The sequence below is a fragment of the Mesoplodon mirus genome (assembly GCF_964341445.2).
Source record: "Mesoplodon mirus genome assembly, chromosome: 2".
Lineage (NCBI taxonomy): Eukaryota > Metazoa > Chordata > Mammalia > Artiodactyla > Ziphiidae > Mesoplodon > Mesoplodon mirus.
In genome coordinates, this window is record NC_138977.1 from 4,702,072 (window position 1) to 4,718,479 (window position 16,408).

The following is a 16,408-nucleotide window of genomic DNA, read 5'->3' on the forward strand; positions in this document are numbered from 1 at the left end:
TTTGTCCTGTTGTCCTGTTGGTTTCAGTGTATGGTTGGGTTAGATGTGAAATAACCTGTAGGTTGCTGCCTAGTTCTGGGATGAATCTCTGAAACTATCACATAGCAGTTGACAGTTTTGTTACAATGGAATCATTCCCTAGTTATCTTCACTTAAACTACTCCCCTTCAAGTATTTATTAATCATATTTTCTTTTATTTGCTCAAATCATATTTTTGACAAACTGAATTGTCCTATGGTTTGGCTCAGTCTTTTTAATGTATTATCCAGCATTTGCCTTTAATTTCTTATAAATCTAATTTCTAACATGATTTATTTTCTTCATATCAGTGTTTAGGTAAAAGATGTACTTTGCCTTTACCAGTGTACAAAAACTAACCTCTTAGAGGTTGGCCAAAATCTTCCAATGATACAATTCCTAGAGCTAATATAATCCTCTCATTGTGCAGATGAAAACAGTTAGACCTAGTGAGGTAAAGTGAGTTAGTTGCCCAAGACTGACAAGAGCTACTACCAAGGATGATGCTTTAGTCTCGTTTTTGATTTGCTTCCCAATCTTATGTTTATTCATATGCATATATAATATATATTCATATATATTGAATATAATATATATTATATGATATGTGTGAAAGAGACTTAAGCATCTGCAAATTTTGGAATCCGTAGGGGTCCTGGATCCTGTTCCCCCCACCCCATAGCAAGGGACTACTGTACTTTGATTCCCACTTCCCTCCTCACAATCTATAAGGAGTGAGGATTCTCCAGGGCAAAGGCTATCAAGCTAAGTCAACTTTTTATCCCTATAGCCTAGTGTTTTGCACAGACTAAGAGATATTTGATTCCTTATGCATGTACATAAACACCGTATCAGTTGGGTTGCTTATGGTGTTAGGAGCAGAAAACCCACTTCACACTGGCCTTCCGTGACTGAACAGGAGCTTACAGGTTCTAGTAAAAAGTCTTAGGAGAACAAAACAAAGGTCTCCCAGAAAGTATAAAGGTAGGCTGGTCTTTGATCCAGACGTTCATGATTCCATTTGGAATAAGCTCTTAGGTTTACTCTTTATTTCTGTGATTCTCATAGCTCTGCCCCCTTTGGGGTTTGGCTTCATCCTCAGGCTTGCTTCTCTCCTGCAGAAAGAGCTTTCAATACTCCTGGAATTATGTACTTCCTCTTTTACACCGTAAGAGGAAGGAAGGGATTACCCAGCAACACTTCTGACCTTTCCTCTTAATTGCACCAATTAGATCAAGTGCTGTTCCCTCAGACCGTTTGTCAGTGTGGGTGTGATTCTTACCTGCATTGGTTTAGGACAGTTAAGTCCCTCTCTTATTGCCGGGACAGTGCTGGGGATAGTGTATGGCAACAATCTATCTAAACTGGTATACAGTAGGAAAGGGTTCCAATATCACATTTTTATTACTCATCATAGGTTGTGTATACATGTGGATGTATATGTGAGCTTTCATTTGGAGGTTAAGGGAAAGGAGCCCAATAGACTCTGTGCCCAGAATTAAGTATTAAGTTTACATTAATTGTTTTTTTAATTTTAAACAATTAATTAACTAGGTAGTATAGCACCATAAACATGACACCACAAGTGTCTGAATTCCAAAAGAAAAGAAATAAGCAACTTGGAAACTAGTGATTGTATTGTATCTGAGTATTGCTAAAGAATCCTAACATTTTTTGGCAAAATTGATATCTAAGAAAGTACTTTTCAAGCTTTAATGTATAAATCACCTGGGGATCTCATTAAAATCCAGATTTTGATTTAGTAGGTATGGAGTGGGACCTATAATGCTGCATTTTTAATAAGTTCCTAGGTGATTCTAGTGCTGGTGGTCCATTTTACATAGCTAGGGTTCAAAAGACCAAACTGTTTTTGTCATTTTCTAAAGGTGTTGAGAACCAGCTCAGTTTACTATTGCAGGCCACCAATGTCTCTTTTCTGGACTTCTGCAGTAGCCTTGTAGTAGCCTCCCTCCTTAACCCTCGTGTCCCACTACAATCCATTCTCTAAATGGAGCTTATAGTGATCATTTTAATATGTAAGTCAATCACATCACTCCCGTAATTAACCTTCTACTGGTATTCCATCTACTGGCATTAGAATAAAATCTAAACTCTTTACCATGACTACACTGTACGAAATGATGCAGCCCCTGCCTGCCTCTCCAAACTCACTTCATACCACTCTTCCCTTTATTCACTTTGCTTGAGTGCTTTGCAACCGCCCTTCATGATGCTTGTAATGTGGACCCTGCATCTTCACATGACTGGCTTCTTCTCTTTATTCAGGTCTCTGCTTAAATATTAATCACTTCTGAGTGTATCTTATGAGTGACTTAAGAGAAATAAATTCTTGGGGGATTGTTGTACTGAGAGTAGACCACCAGCTCTGTCAGTTCAGTTAAGGAGTGATGTAAAAGTCACTTTAAATTTTTGGTTGGTTCAGTTCATATTAGAGATTATTTCAGAATGCATTTAAAGGGTTTGTTTCCATATTTTTATAGTATTAATAGACATTTCTTTTTCCTATCCCAGTCACTGTGTGCCCAGTATTCAGCAGACAGACGAGAAGATGAGAAGATGTGTGATCATTTGATAAGAGCAGCCAAATATCGAGACCATGTGACAGCAACTCAGCTAATCCAGAAAATTATCAACATTCTCACAGACAAGCATGGAGCCTGGGGAAGTTCTGCAGTGAGGTAAAGTTATACCTTTAGGATTTGGCCACTGAGTTTCCATAGAAGTCCTTGGTTTAGATAAATGGCTTTGGATATGATCCAGGCCAGATGAAGAACAAAGTAATTTAATTTTGTATTTTATCTTCTACAATGAATTTAAAGCAAAGGGGAAGGAGAAAATCAGTATGGGTATAGTTATGGATCTTTGTGGAAATTTCATTTCCCTTCAACTACTTATAAAAGAATAGTTGCTCATATATTTATTTATTTTGAAGTGAACTGTTAAGGGAAGTAGTTAGTGTAAACTGCTTTTACTAGTTGCATTTATATCTGAATTTATACAAGTACAATACTTTATTTAAAGAAACTATTCCCTATTTTACACTTTTGAGTTTTTAACACATAAATTTAAAAACATAATAATATGTGTTGTTTTCTTGAATTTGGTTGCAAATTACAGGGCTATGATGAAAAAATACCATCTTTAAAATTTTATTTACTAGATCTACCTCCTTTTAAGATTACCAAACTGAACGTGCAATTTTTTATTCTAATTTTAGAAACAAAATATTTACTTTCTAGGACTAAGGAACTTAGATAAATCATAAAATTTAGTCTTTTTGGAATATTTTATTCTACAAGTCTTAGAAACATGTTTTGACTCATTTAAGTAATGTTAATGAAAAAGTTCTTTATCTTCCCATTAGAAAGATATTTTTTAATTCCACATTTCTGCATAACTTTTTCTGGAAGACAACAACTACAAAAGAAAATAGCAAATTACTTGTATATTATATATAGGCGTAACTAGTTTGTGCTTGTGTTTTAAGCAATTCATGTGTCTAGCAGACATCAAAGTCTAGTTTTAGAGATTTTCCAGTAAACAGAAAAAGATTTTAGTTTTTTTTTAAGCTGAACTTTAAACTAGTTGAGTTGAAACCTATCTGATATGAGATGTCTTTGTTTTGAGTACAAGTATTCACTAATATAGAGTAGATATATCTCATCATGCTTATTGTGAAGAATACTTAAATAAAATGAATTATGTTTCTGGGCATATCATTTTTGGTGTTCAGAGGAAGGAATGCAGGTCAAGGTCTTGAAGGCAAAAGGACTGAGTAAAAGCAGAAACCATGTTTGTTTGTTTGTTTTAATTACTATTCCAGCTGATCTCAGCTGCAAGAATGGTCATGGGAATGACATGAATTACTGGGTCAGGGCTCTCTAGTGCCTTATATTGCAACATGTAAAAGCCCATGGGTGTGTGTTTGGAGAGGACTGGGGAAGGGGAGTTATATTGAGGATTTTAGAGTTTCCAGATACTTTAATGTAACAGATTTGTTATAGTCATTTTGACACCTGGTACTGAATAAATTAGAAGATTACTTTGAGGTACAGTGCTTGGCACATACTGGGAACTAAATATGTGTTTGTTACATTTTGTTTTAGGATTAAAAAAAATTTTTTTTGACCTAAAAGGAGTTTTACAATTTTAAAATGAAAACCTTTAGGCAACTTATGCCAAAGGGGTCATTTTTATAAGATCAAAATTCTTTCTCGTGATAGCTATACCATTGTATAGCTCAGTATACCTGTGCTGTCAACACGAAAGTGTTTTTCTGAAGTGATTTTGGTGTAATAAAGTATCTTGGAGAACTAAATGGACTGTGAAATGTATTTGTCTAGAAATAATTAGTGTTTCTGTAATAGAGTTGTTCAAGGGTTCGACTCTTTTATTCTATGAAGCCAGAAAAAATTGAATTCTGAAGTTTTAATATTTCCCCAAATTTACAGGACATTTTTTACTTTTTTGCTCCCGAGTAAAAACAGCTGTCAAACTTTGCTTTTAAATGTGTACATTTTTAATTAAGAGCAACAACAAAGGATGCGTCATTGAAAGGAAAATTAATATTAGTGAATTGATATTTTCCTCTTTATAAATCTCATAACTTACTTAGATTTTATTAGAAATAATGCTTAACAAAGCACATTGCCTCCATGCTGATATTTTTGTCGTTGTATTTAGTTCAGTGTCACATTCAACTGTTACTTATTTGGAATACCTGGTTGCTCCCTAATGCCTTTAATACAATTATCTTAAAATAGAGCTTTTCAGTATTAATTCCAATTAGAGTGGATTTCTAGACCTTGGTGCCCTTTTTTAGGAAGCTATGTAAGAATATGTAGTTGATAAAACGTTTGCTGGCTTACCATTCTTTGAGAGTGGTTAACTATTCTGATTTCCCTTGTATGAGGCTTGCATAATCAGCTTGTAAATTATGGACATGGTTATAATAAATGAGACTAACACAGTGTACTTTGTTCTTCACTTAGCATAATTCTAGAAAACATAAATGGCATTAGAGAGAAATCAGAGTCATACTGTAGCTCTAATGCACTTAACTATCCTAAGCCTGTTAAAAGAAATATGCACAATGAGCAAAATTCTAGTGAAGAGGATTAAATTATTTTAAGTATAATTCCTTTGTGTTTTATCTTAAGAATTATAGTAGCATTTTGTCTTATAAATTCAATCATATTAGAATATATAGAAATTTCATTTGTGGCATTTTTTATTTTGACCCTCCTTTGGAATCCACATAATTTCCTTGTAGCCATGGCTATGTAGGCCTAATACTTTCCCATTAATGTCATTTGTTTTGTTTCACTATTGATGGCTTTTCTAATGCCGCACGATCAGCGGGCTGCAATCCTGGCAGCTGGCCTGGGATCGGCAGTGGTTTTAATAAATCACAATCAGACCCATGCCATTACATCAATATTTTTAGTCAATTATAGAGAAGGTCAGGTGCTACATTCAGTATAGGAGCCTCAGCATGTGGCATTTGAGAAACATCTGGTCCTGCAACAAAACTGCAAGCTGGGAAAAAAAGAATCCAATTTATCCCATCTAAAGAGACCAAATGAAATCTGCTGCTTTATGGATAGCACAATGATGATTATAGCCATTTTGAACATGTTATACTTGCTAGGCTTAATACCCTTTATAAAGACATATTCCCAAAAGTTTCCATTCAATAAAAACTGAAAATGAAAATATTATTTTCTCAGAAGCAGATGGGAATTGTTGTTTCCTCACAGCAGGCATCTAATATCTTTTGACACCTAGTGACCTGCCTGAATGCAATTTGTGTCTTAATATCCCGCTTATACCAGCTTTTGCCACAAGAGAAAGAGAGAGGAGCTCTCTCTTTCTCTCTCTCTCTCTCCTTTCTTTGATGCCTAGACTATTGCATTGGCAGGTAAAGAAAGTATTCCTCCCTTAGAGCTCTTATAACTGTGTGCCCTTTACTGTCATTGCATTTTTTCAAATGCTTGGAGATTTCAGGAAATAATGGGACAGACAAGCACCTGTTCATCCATACATTACTGTCACCTGGAGTGAGGCTCAGGTGAAAACAGAGAGCGCTTGATAAGAACAGTGGAATAAGCAGGAAAGAGGCCACAAATGAGCAGAGTGGCAGAAGTAATGTTTTTCCGGTGCATGGAGCAGGCATTGTGTTTATTTGGGTCAGGAGACAAATCATCTTTCATGTAGATGACACCTGGTAAAGTGGCTGAATGTAAGCAGGATGAGGAGAGATGATGGAGAACCCTGGATGGGAGTCTCAGAGGACATGCTACCCTTTTCTCATATCGCCCTTCATTGCATTCTAATAGGCTGACTAATGTACCATGGAAATTCGCTCTTGGTATTAGTCTGGGAAAGAAGGTGGTTCTCTTCTGCTCTGAAAAATGCATGGATAGAGCTAGAAACATAAATTATCTTAGAAGTAATAAGGTTTAGGAGTTTTAAGAGAATCTCTTATCAAGATTCTTGAATGCCTTTGATTAGTTTAGGAGACTGTATTTAGGTTGAGATTTCTGCTGCTTTAAGAAACTCCGTTTCAGATGGCTTGAATGTGTTCTAATGGATGCCCTCAAGCTAGAGGCGTCTCTTCCTGAAAGACATTCATCTTTTTTCTGTGTCACAAGCTTGCCGGTAAAATCTTTGTGATGCTCTCTCCAATTTTTCTTCAGTAAATCAAATCTTCCTTCTTTCAGAAAGATGAATGCTGTAAGGTTGGAGTGTTATAAAAAAAAAATCAATGCAGGCAAAATTGAAACAGTATGCCTCTGTATTGATTGGCCTTGTGAAATCGAAACTAACAGCTTTGTAACTGTTCCAGTGGACAGTTAGCTGACCTGTAATGGGCAAACTATCAATATTAACATTACTATTTTATCTTGTACTATGTCATTTTAAAATCCAGAGTCCAAGGAAAGGAAAGGCCTAAAGAATTTTTAATCTTTGTAGGAAATATCCCATTTTCTTTTTATATACCATTGTTTGAAGAAAGCAGTAGCTAATGTACTTGACCTATAAAAAACTAAGACTAGGGCAGTGTTGGTTTTATATCAGTTACTCTTTTTAAAACACAACAAAAAACGAACACCTTGATTTTTTTGAAAATAATTTCTGATTTTTAAAAAAACTTCCGCTGGTGAAATTTAATATTGAACATCTTTTTGGTTGTGTTTCCCATTTCAACGGAAGTGTATTATGTCTTTTGAAAACATTCTTCATCTCCAGTTTTTTATTAAGTAGGTAATACCAGTGAATTTCTAGAGAAATTAAAGTGCTAACACACTTTCCTCATCAAGAGTTCATTTTAGGCATTTGATTTCATTATAGTACGTGGGTAATCAAGCAGATGTCTAGTCATAGGTATAATATACCCAATCTTATTCTTTCAAATGCTTTTGTTTTTATTCCTACCCAACCCTGGGAGCTAGTACTTGACATCAGTACAGGCACCACTCACTGCTCTCTCTGGAGCTTTGATGATGCTAGAAATTCTTTATAACCAATCCCGACAATAACATTGTAAGATGGCTTAATAAACTGAACATTTTCCCCATTTACCCTCTCCTTGTTCCCTTTCTTAGAAAGGAAAGAAAAAAATCAATAGCTTATAAAACAAACGGAAGAATCTATGGAGATGTCAGTTAAAGAAAACAGGTGTATTTGAAAGTGTTTACATGAAAAGAATAGTTTCAAACACTAAGCACATTAAATACCTACGCCCAGAACATAATGAGACTTGTTCATGTTCTTAGTTTTGTGATAAGTTGATATTTTTAAAATTTATTTTCTTACTGAAGTATAATTGATTACAATGTTATGTTAATTTCTGCTGTACAGAAAAGTGACTCAGTTATCCATATATATACATTCTTTTTTATATTCTTTTCCATTATGTTTTATCACAGTATACTGAATATAGTTCCTTGTGCTATACAGTAGGACCTTGTTGTTTATCCATCCTATATATAATAGTTTGCATCTGCTAACCCCAAACTCCCGGTCCATCCCCCCCCACCCTAACTCCCTCTCCCCCTTGGCAACCACACGTCTGTTCGCTCTGTCTGTGGGTCTGTTTCTGTTTCATATATAAGTTCATTTGTGCCATATTTTAGATTCCACATATAAGTGATATGTGGTATTTGCCTTTCTCTGTCTGACTTACTTCACTCAGTATGATAATCTTTAGTTGCATCCATGTTGCTGCAAAGAAATTTCTGGTATCAACCTATCATGAAGACATGTTGATGTGTCAGTACTGAGGAGCAGTTCTTTTTCCCTCATATTTTATGGCCACGGTGTAGTTGTGTTATACAGTTATACATGCTTATGATACAACTTTTATTATTAGTCAAATCTAACAGTACACTGAATGACTTATTAGAAATGTATGACTGTTATGTTTTGTAAATCAGTGATGCTTAGTATATGAGAATTGAATGGCTATATTTTCTAATAATATAAGGCAAAAAATACATAATTTTATCGGCAATTAACATGTTTTACAATATTCAAAATGAATATGTTCTTATAATAATTTTGAGTAAAATATTTTTGGTACAAAGTAATTTTAAAGAAATAAACAATAAAAGAAGTTATGGTATTAAGTACCAACAATTTAAAGTTAATAAATTGCAACCATAAAAAAAAAACACATTGAAAAAGAAATACAAATTATTGCACGTATGTTCACTAAAGACACCAAAAAGGGGGCTTCCTTGGTGGCGCAGTGGTTGGGAGTCTGCCTGCCGATGCAGGGGACACGGGTTCGTGCCCCAGTCCGGGAAGATCCCACATGCCGCGGAGCGGCTGGGCCCGTGAGCCATGGCCGCTGAGCCTGCGCGTCCGGAGCCTGTGCTCCGCAACGGGAGAGGCCACAACAGTGAGAGGCCCACGTACCGCAAAAAAAAAAAAAAAAGACACCAAAAAGTTTGTGTACATTTTTGCAATCCCCTTTCAGTTTCATTATTCAGTGAAGTCTCTTCCTGTTTTTCTTGATAGTCTTTCCTGCTAAGTTCTCTGACAGTTATGCACAATATATGCTGCAGAATTGGGTACTTGACAGTGTACTGTGTTGTTTGTTTTGTGTGTAGATTATAAGATGTTTACCTTATGTTATTGCCATAGTTCCTAGCTTAGTGATGAGCCCTGTAGTATATCCTAAATAATTTTTTTTTCATCAGGTAGACTACTTGTCTTCATTCATAACTTATCTTAAACTTATCATTATGCTAGGTATTAAATCAGATAAATTTCTTTCAACCAAAGCACTGTTCTTTACTGTTCTTTCAAACAGTAAAGTTCAAAAATATTTTTATCACAACTGGTGGTATTTCATGAAGGATGATATTAATTCAGAAATTAAGAAAAATGTAGTAGAAATAGAATATATCTGAAAAGAGATGTACTGTAGATAATAGTTACAGACTTGGAAATTTTGGTTTCTATTTGTAAAGAACACTTTTCTGTAACAATTTACTTTGAATATTTCGATTAGAAAAATTTGAAGCTCAGTAGGTAATTTTAAGTTGTAACTCGGGTGGGGAGCCCTTGAACTTTAATAGTCCCTGGTATAATTTTTGGTATAATCAAAAATTTTCAGAAGTATCTTAAAGGGTTGGAAGCAGATGAAATTATTTAAGGAATTTGAGAAAATTTAGTGGTTTCATATAGATCTGGAGAGGAACCATACAATCTGTGTTTTTAACAAGTTCCTCAGTACAAAAATCACTTGAAAACCACAGCAGTAGTTTAGCCAAACTTGCAATTTATTGTCAGGGCTGCCTTCCACTTAAGATTACTGTAGGCTATTCTTGTAGCTGATACTTGGCTGTTTCAAGTTTTGTTTCTCCTGCCTATTGGAGCACTTTTTCTATTCGTATTTACTTAACACCAGCTGGGCATCATTTACTGTGCACAGTAAGGCACTCCAAAAACCAATATGAGTAAAACAAGATATGTCTCTTGCCCTCATAGAACTTTCTGTCTAAGAGAGGCAATGGGAAAGTGAACAGAAAATTATAGATAGCTTAAAAGCAGTGATGATAATTTCTCACTGTATATAGCCATAAATAACGAAATAGAAGCCTTTTTTTTTTTCATCCATCTTTAGTCTTTCTTTGGTAAAAGATCAGTGTGATTTCGTGGAAAGAACACGAGTGTGACATCTCTATTTCTATTCCTGACTCTTTCACTAACTGGTTATGTGACAATGAACAAGTTAAACTAACAAAATCTTACTTCATATGCATTTTATTTATTTCAGACAGATTACCTGTGAGAAGAAAGCAACAATAGTTGGTTTGCGTTAGAGCCTGAGGCTTAAAGGAGGAAGGAGATGTTAACACAAATTATTACAAAGATGGCAAATGTTACTATTAAATTAAAGTAAGTTGATTAAATGTAAAATAGATAGCTAGTGAGAAGCAGCCACATAGCACAGGGAGATCAGCTCGGTGCTTTGTGACCAGCTAGAGGGGTGGGATAGGGAGGGTGGGAGGGAGACGGAAGAGGGAGGGGATATGGGGATATATGTATACCTATAGCTGACTCACTTCATTATACAGCAGAAACTAACACACCATTGTAAAGCAATTATACTCCAATAAAAATGTTAAAAAATTTTTTCTCTTTCTGATATTTAATTGCTAGTGTCTAGAAATGCAACAGATTTCTGGTTATTACTTCTGTATACAGCAACTTTGCTGAATTCATTGATGAACCCTAGTAGTTTTCTGGTAGCGTCTTTGGGATTTTCTATGTATCACATCATGTTATCTGCAAACAGTGACACGTTTACTTCTTCCTTTCTAATCTGGATTCCTTTTATTTCTTTTTCTTGTCTGATTGCTGTGTCTAGGACATCCTAAACTATGTTGAATAAAAGTGGTGAGAGTGGGCGTCCTTGTCTTGTTCTTGATCTTAGAGGGAATGCTTTCAGCTTTTCACCATTGAGTGTGATGTTTGCTGTTGGTTTTGTCATATATAGCCTTTATTATGTTGAGGTGTGTTCCATGTATGCTCACTCTCTGAAGAGTTTTTATCATAAATGGATGTTGAATTGTATCAAAAGCTTTTTATGCATCTATTGAGATGACCATATGGTTTTTATTTTTCAGTGTTTTAATATGGTGTATCACACTGATTCATTTGTGGTTATTGAAAGATTCTTGCATCCCTGGAATAAATCCCACTTGATCATGGTATATGATCCTTTTAATATATTGTTGGAGTCAGTTTGCTAGTATTTTGTTGAGGATTTTTGCATCCATGTTCATCAGTGATATTGGCCTGTAATTTTTTTTGTGTGTGTGGTATCTTTCTCTGGTTTTTATATTAGGGTGATGGTGGCCTCATAGAATGAGTTTGGAGGTGTTCCTTACTCTGCAATTTTGGGGAATAGTTTCAGAGGGATAGGTATTAGCTCTTCCCTAAATGTTTGGTTGAATTCACTTGTGAAGCCATCTGGTCCTGCACTTTTGCTTGGTGGGAGTTTTTAAATTACTGATTCAATTTCAGTATTGGTAATTGGTCTGTTCATATATTCTATTTTTTCCTGGTTCAGTCTTGGGAGATTGTACCTTTCTAAGAATTTGTCCATTTCTTCTAGGTTGTCCATTTTATTGTCATATAGTTTCTCTTAGTAGTCTCTTGTGATCCTTTGTGTTTCTGTGGTGTCAATTGTAACTTCTCTGTTTTCATTTCTGATTATTGATTTGGGCCCTCCCTGTTGAGTTAACATTTGAACTCAGGTAGTCTGACTCAGAGTCTATACTTACAACCATTATGTAACTTCTTAATGTTAGTAATTTGTACTAGGTTTTTGAGTGCTTACAGTCTGCCTGGCACTGGCTAATTCCTTTACAAAACTTTCATTGGATCTTCACAATAACCCTGTAAAGTGGATACTGTTATTTCTAGTTTGCCTTGGAGTAAATGAAGGCTCAGACACGTTCATGACTTTTCAAATAACAAAGCTTCTGTTTTTACACCTTATAGTTTGCTACTTCAGTCAACATTGAAAGGTTTATCCATGTTTGATGTTTTGTTTCAAGAAGTATAGGTGTGCCACTCTTATTTTTTGGAAACTTGATTTTTCTTTTCTTTTTCTACTCTTCCTACCTACCTTTTACTTACTTATTTTTTTAGTTTTACTTATTTAGCTTGTTTGTGTCCAAACTTTTTTTCATGGAAAAATCAAACCACCAATAAAAAGCCTTATAAATAGTGTTCTTAATTAGAACCCAGTATATAATATAGATAAGAAGGGTCCCATCCTAGTTGACATCAAGAGATCATGGGTTTCTTACTCATTGCTCTACAATCATCTCATGATGTGAAAATCACTCTGCAGCCTGCAAAGGGAATATTGGTCCAATGGAAGCTTGTTAGAATAAAATCAAAGTGGAACCTAACCTCCTAATTTATAATCTAGAACTCTTTCTAGCTTTCTGCCCTGCCCCCCTATATCTCTCATCTTATATTGGGTTCTTTTTTTAAGTGTATTGAATTTTTAGTAAATTATACATACCAGTGTTCAAATACTACTTACATATGAAAGTGATGCTTGATTGGACCTGGATCAAAACAACACCACATAAGCAGCTATAAATATTATTGGAATAATTTGAATATAGATTCAATATTATATGTAATATTGTATTAATAGTTAATTTCTGAATAATTAATACTATTTCTACATAATAATTGTATTGTTTTATAAGAAAATATCATTGTTGTTCTTAGGAGATACGTTTGGTTAAGGGTTGAAACGTCATGCATGCTGTCTATAACTAATTGTCAAGTGGTCCAGCAAAAAATAAATAAATAAATAAACATGGGGGAGAGAGATTGAATGGAAGCATGTTAAAGCAAATATAGCAAGATAAGTAAACAAGGTGGTTTAGGTAAAGGTATGTAATTTTTTTCGATATTCTTGCTGCTTTTCCATAGGTTTGTAACTTTTGCTGGGAAGAATATACTTCTGAGAAAATACTGAGAGATTGTCTCTTGGGTTTCCCTTACATAGTTTCCCTCTAGCTGTGGATAATTGAGAATTAAATCTTGATGTTAAAAATAAAATTTTTTGGTTGCATATTCAGAATTAGAAATTTTTTTACTTTACTTTCAGAGTTCAGTAAATTCTTACCAAATGCTTTCTGTGTCTTAGAAACAACACGTAGGTTAACGTATTATGCACTTTCCTTGAAAACACCTGGTATAGTCATATTTAACACTGTAAGGTATGGTAGGATGCACCTAATCTATGCCTTACCGCATTTTATAGGTGAGGAAAAGTTGTTGAGAGGTTAAATAATTTGTTGGAGATTGTACAAGTGATCTCTGACAAAACCAAGACTCAAAATCTTCACCATTTTGAGCTTGACTGAATGAATTTCATGAAATCATTTAGTTCCTCATTCGTCAGTCATTCTAAGTGTCTTTTTCTTTCTTCCTCCTTATTCCTTCCTTCCATCCTTCCTTTTATTGATGTTATTCTGATTAAGTTTTCAAAATTGGTTAATTTTGGAACTAATATTTGTTAAACACCTATTATGTGTCAGGCATTGTGCTAATTGCTGAGACTATAACAATAGAAAAGACAGACATGGGTTCTGTCCTCATAGAGCATAGAATTTAAGAGATTGTTACTTCATTGTGAGTATGTCCTGGGATTTTCTGGCTCTGCTGGTATCATGCTAAAGCAGTCTTATAGCATTTTCTGTTTAGAATGCTTTCACTTTGTGCTTCATGCTCTTCTCAGTGTTTGTCCATCTTGTCTCTAAGCCTCTTGCATATATATTCTGTTTCCTTCTCTAGTTTAGGTGTCCTGCCATGTCTCCTATAACACCCTCTACTTCCCATGTTACAGCCCTTGTGACAATGAATAGTAATTGCTTTTGAAATCACTCTTAACCTATAAATGCCATTAGGGAAATTATTATATTTATTTTTGTTCATTAAAATGTGCTGGGAATTTTACCTGGAATATTTTAGGCAGTTAATAAGTGGCTTTTTTAGTGATTGAAAAAAGGAAGTATAGGTTTCAAAGTTTAACGTATGACAAAAACAGTAAGGAATTGGAAAATCAAATTTGTGGTTTGGAATTTGTTTTATCATTCTCTCTTTTTCATGAGACCTAGGCCACACGCCTAATTAAAAACCAAACCAAACAAAAAACAACAGCGGATTGCTCTGTGCACACTGTCTGTAGCTTGTCTGGTCCCAGCCTACATTTAGTATGATTTGGTAACACTAAATCATTCCCAAACCCAAGATTCACTTGAGGTCTTTTGATACCTCTCTTCCTCCAAACCCACCAAAGAATTTATATTGTTTTAAAGTCAGCCTAGGGAATAGTTTAGGTGAGTATTCTTTCAGGGTTTACAAAGGAGGCTCTAAAGATTGGGTACAGACTGAATTTTGGACTTTACCCATAGATATCTAGGGTCCACAGGAATAAATATCCAGTGAGTTGTCTTTCATATGTTCTCCCATTCCCAAAGAATCCATCGTTTCCATCAATATCAGGAACTTTTACTATATGCCTAATTAGACTGAGCACTTACTGTTGGGAACAAAGAACCACATTGACTGTAGAGCCTGTATTAGTCTCTCATTGCTCCTGTAAAAATTACCACAAATATAGTGGCTTGAATAACAGTTGTTTTTTAGGTTCAGAAGCGTAAACTTGGTTAGCAGCGCTGTGTTTCTTCTGGAGGCTCTGGAGGCAGTACAGTTTCTTGAGTTGTTTGAACTTCTAAAGGATGCCTGCGTTCCTTGATTCATGGCCCCTTCTTCCAGCTTCGAATTCCCCAGCACAGCATCTTCAAATGTTCAACTCTGCTTCTGTTGTCTCCTTCTTTTTCTTTGTTTTTATCATCATTTGCCTTCCCTCACTTTAACCCTCCTGCCTCTCTCTTATAAGGACCTTGTGATTACATTAGTTTACCCAGATAATCCAGGATAATTTCCTCATCTCTACACCTTTAATTTAATCACACCTATAAAATCCCTTTGCCATTTAAGGCCACGTATTCACAATTCTGGGGATTAGTATGTCGACATCTTTGGGGGCTCTTATTTAGCCAATTGCAGCACCTATTCTTTTAATTCTTTCTTTGAGATGATATACTAATATTGTATAGGTAGTGATTTAGTTTGCAACTCTTTTCTTACTAGATATATAATATTGGCAGAACACTTGGTTATTAGTTATTTTTCTCCTTTTTTTTTTTGGCCACACCACATGGCTTACTGGATCCTAGTTCCCCGACCAGGGATTGAATCCACGCCCTTGTCAGTGAAGGCCTGGGTGCCTAATCACTGGTCCGCCAGGGAATTCCCTAAAGTGTACAGTTTTTATGTTTATATATATATATATATGTATGTATCTCCTTCAAATCATCACCACAATCAAAAGATTTCCTCCTGCCCTTTTGTGATTCCTTCTCTTCTACCTTCCCTACCCCCAGGCTTCCACTGATCAATATAGACTAGTTTATATTTTCTAGAATAACTTGTCAATAGATTTACCCAGTTGGTGCTCCTTTTTTTTTTCCTGGTTCCTTTCACTCAGCATAATTATTTTGAGATTCATCCATGCTGTTGAATGTATTCATAGGTCATATTTTGCGTGTGAATATCCATTTGTTCCAGCACTATTCATTAAAAAGACAATTCTTTATCCACTGAATAACCTTTGCACCTTTGTCTAAAATCTGTTACCCATCTATATGTCGGTTTATTTCTGGACTTTGTCTTCTGTTCTCTTCATCTCTGACTATCTTTCTGCCAGGACCACATGGTCTTTGATGACTGTGGCTTTACAAGTCTTGAAGTCAGGTTGTATTAGTCTTCCAGCTTTATTCTTTTTCTGAGTTATTTTGGATAGTGTAGGTCTTTGGAATTTCCAAATGTAGTTTAGAATCAGCTTGTCAGTTTCTGTCTTGCTGGGATTGGATTTGATTTTGTTGATGAATTTTGGGGGAATTTACATCATAATTATATTGATCTACTAACCCATGAAAAAGGAGTGTGTCTACATTTATATAGTCTTTAATTTCTTCCAGCAATGTTATGTAGCTATCAGTATATACATATTGCCCATCTTTTCAGATATATACCTATGTATTTCATATTTTCTATTGGAAACATTATTTTTACTTCAGTTTCTGAGTGTTCATTGCTGGCAGATAGAAATACAGGATTTTTTGGATATTGATCTTGTATCCTGCAGCCTTATTTAACTCAGTTATTCTAGTAGATTTTGTAGTTTCTGTCTGATTTTATATGTAGGCAATTATATTGTCAGCAAAAAAAAGACAGTTTACTTCTTCCTTTTTT

At 35.0% G+C, this 16,408-nt stretch overlaps 1 protein-coding gene across 3 annotated transcripts in view; it reads left to right on the top strand.

The window, feature by feature from the left end:
- LRBA (LPS responsive beige-like anchor protein) overlaps positions 1-16,408 on the top strand; it is an 826,328-nt gene that overhangs the window by 431,524 nt on the left and 378,396 nt on the right. For all 3 annotated transcript variants that reach the window (XM_082611157.1, XM_082611155.1, XM_082611156.1), the window contains exon 37: positions 2,552-2,718. In XM_082611157.1, the coding sequence (XP_082467283.1) occupies positions 2,552-2,718 (167 nt within the window). The remainder of the gene's footprint in view (positions 1-2,551; positions 2,719-16,408) is intronic.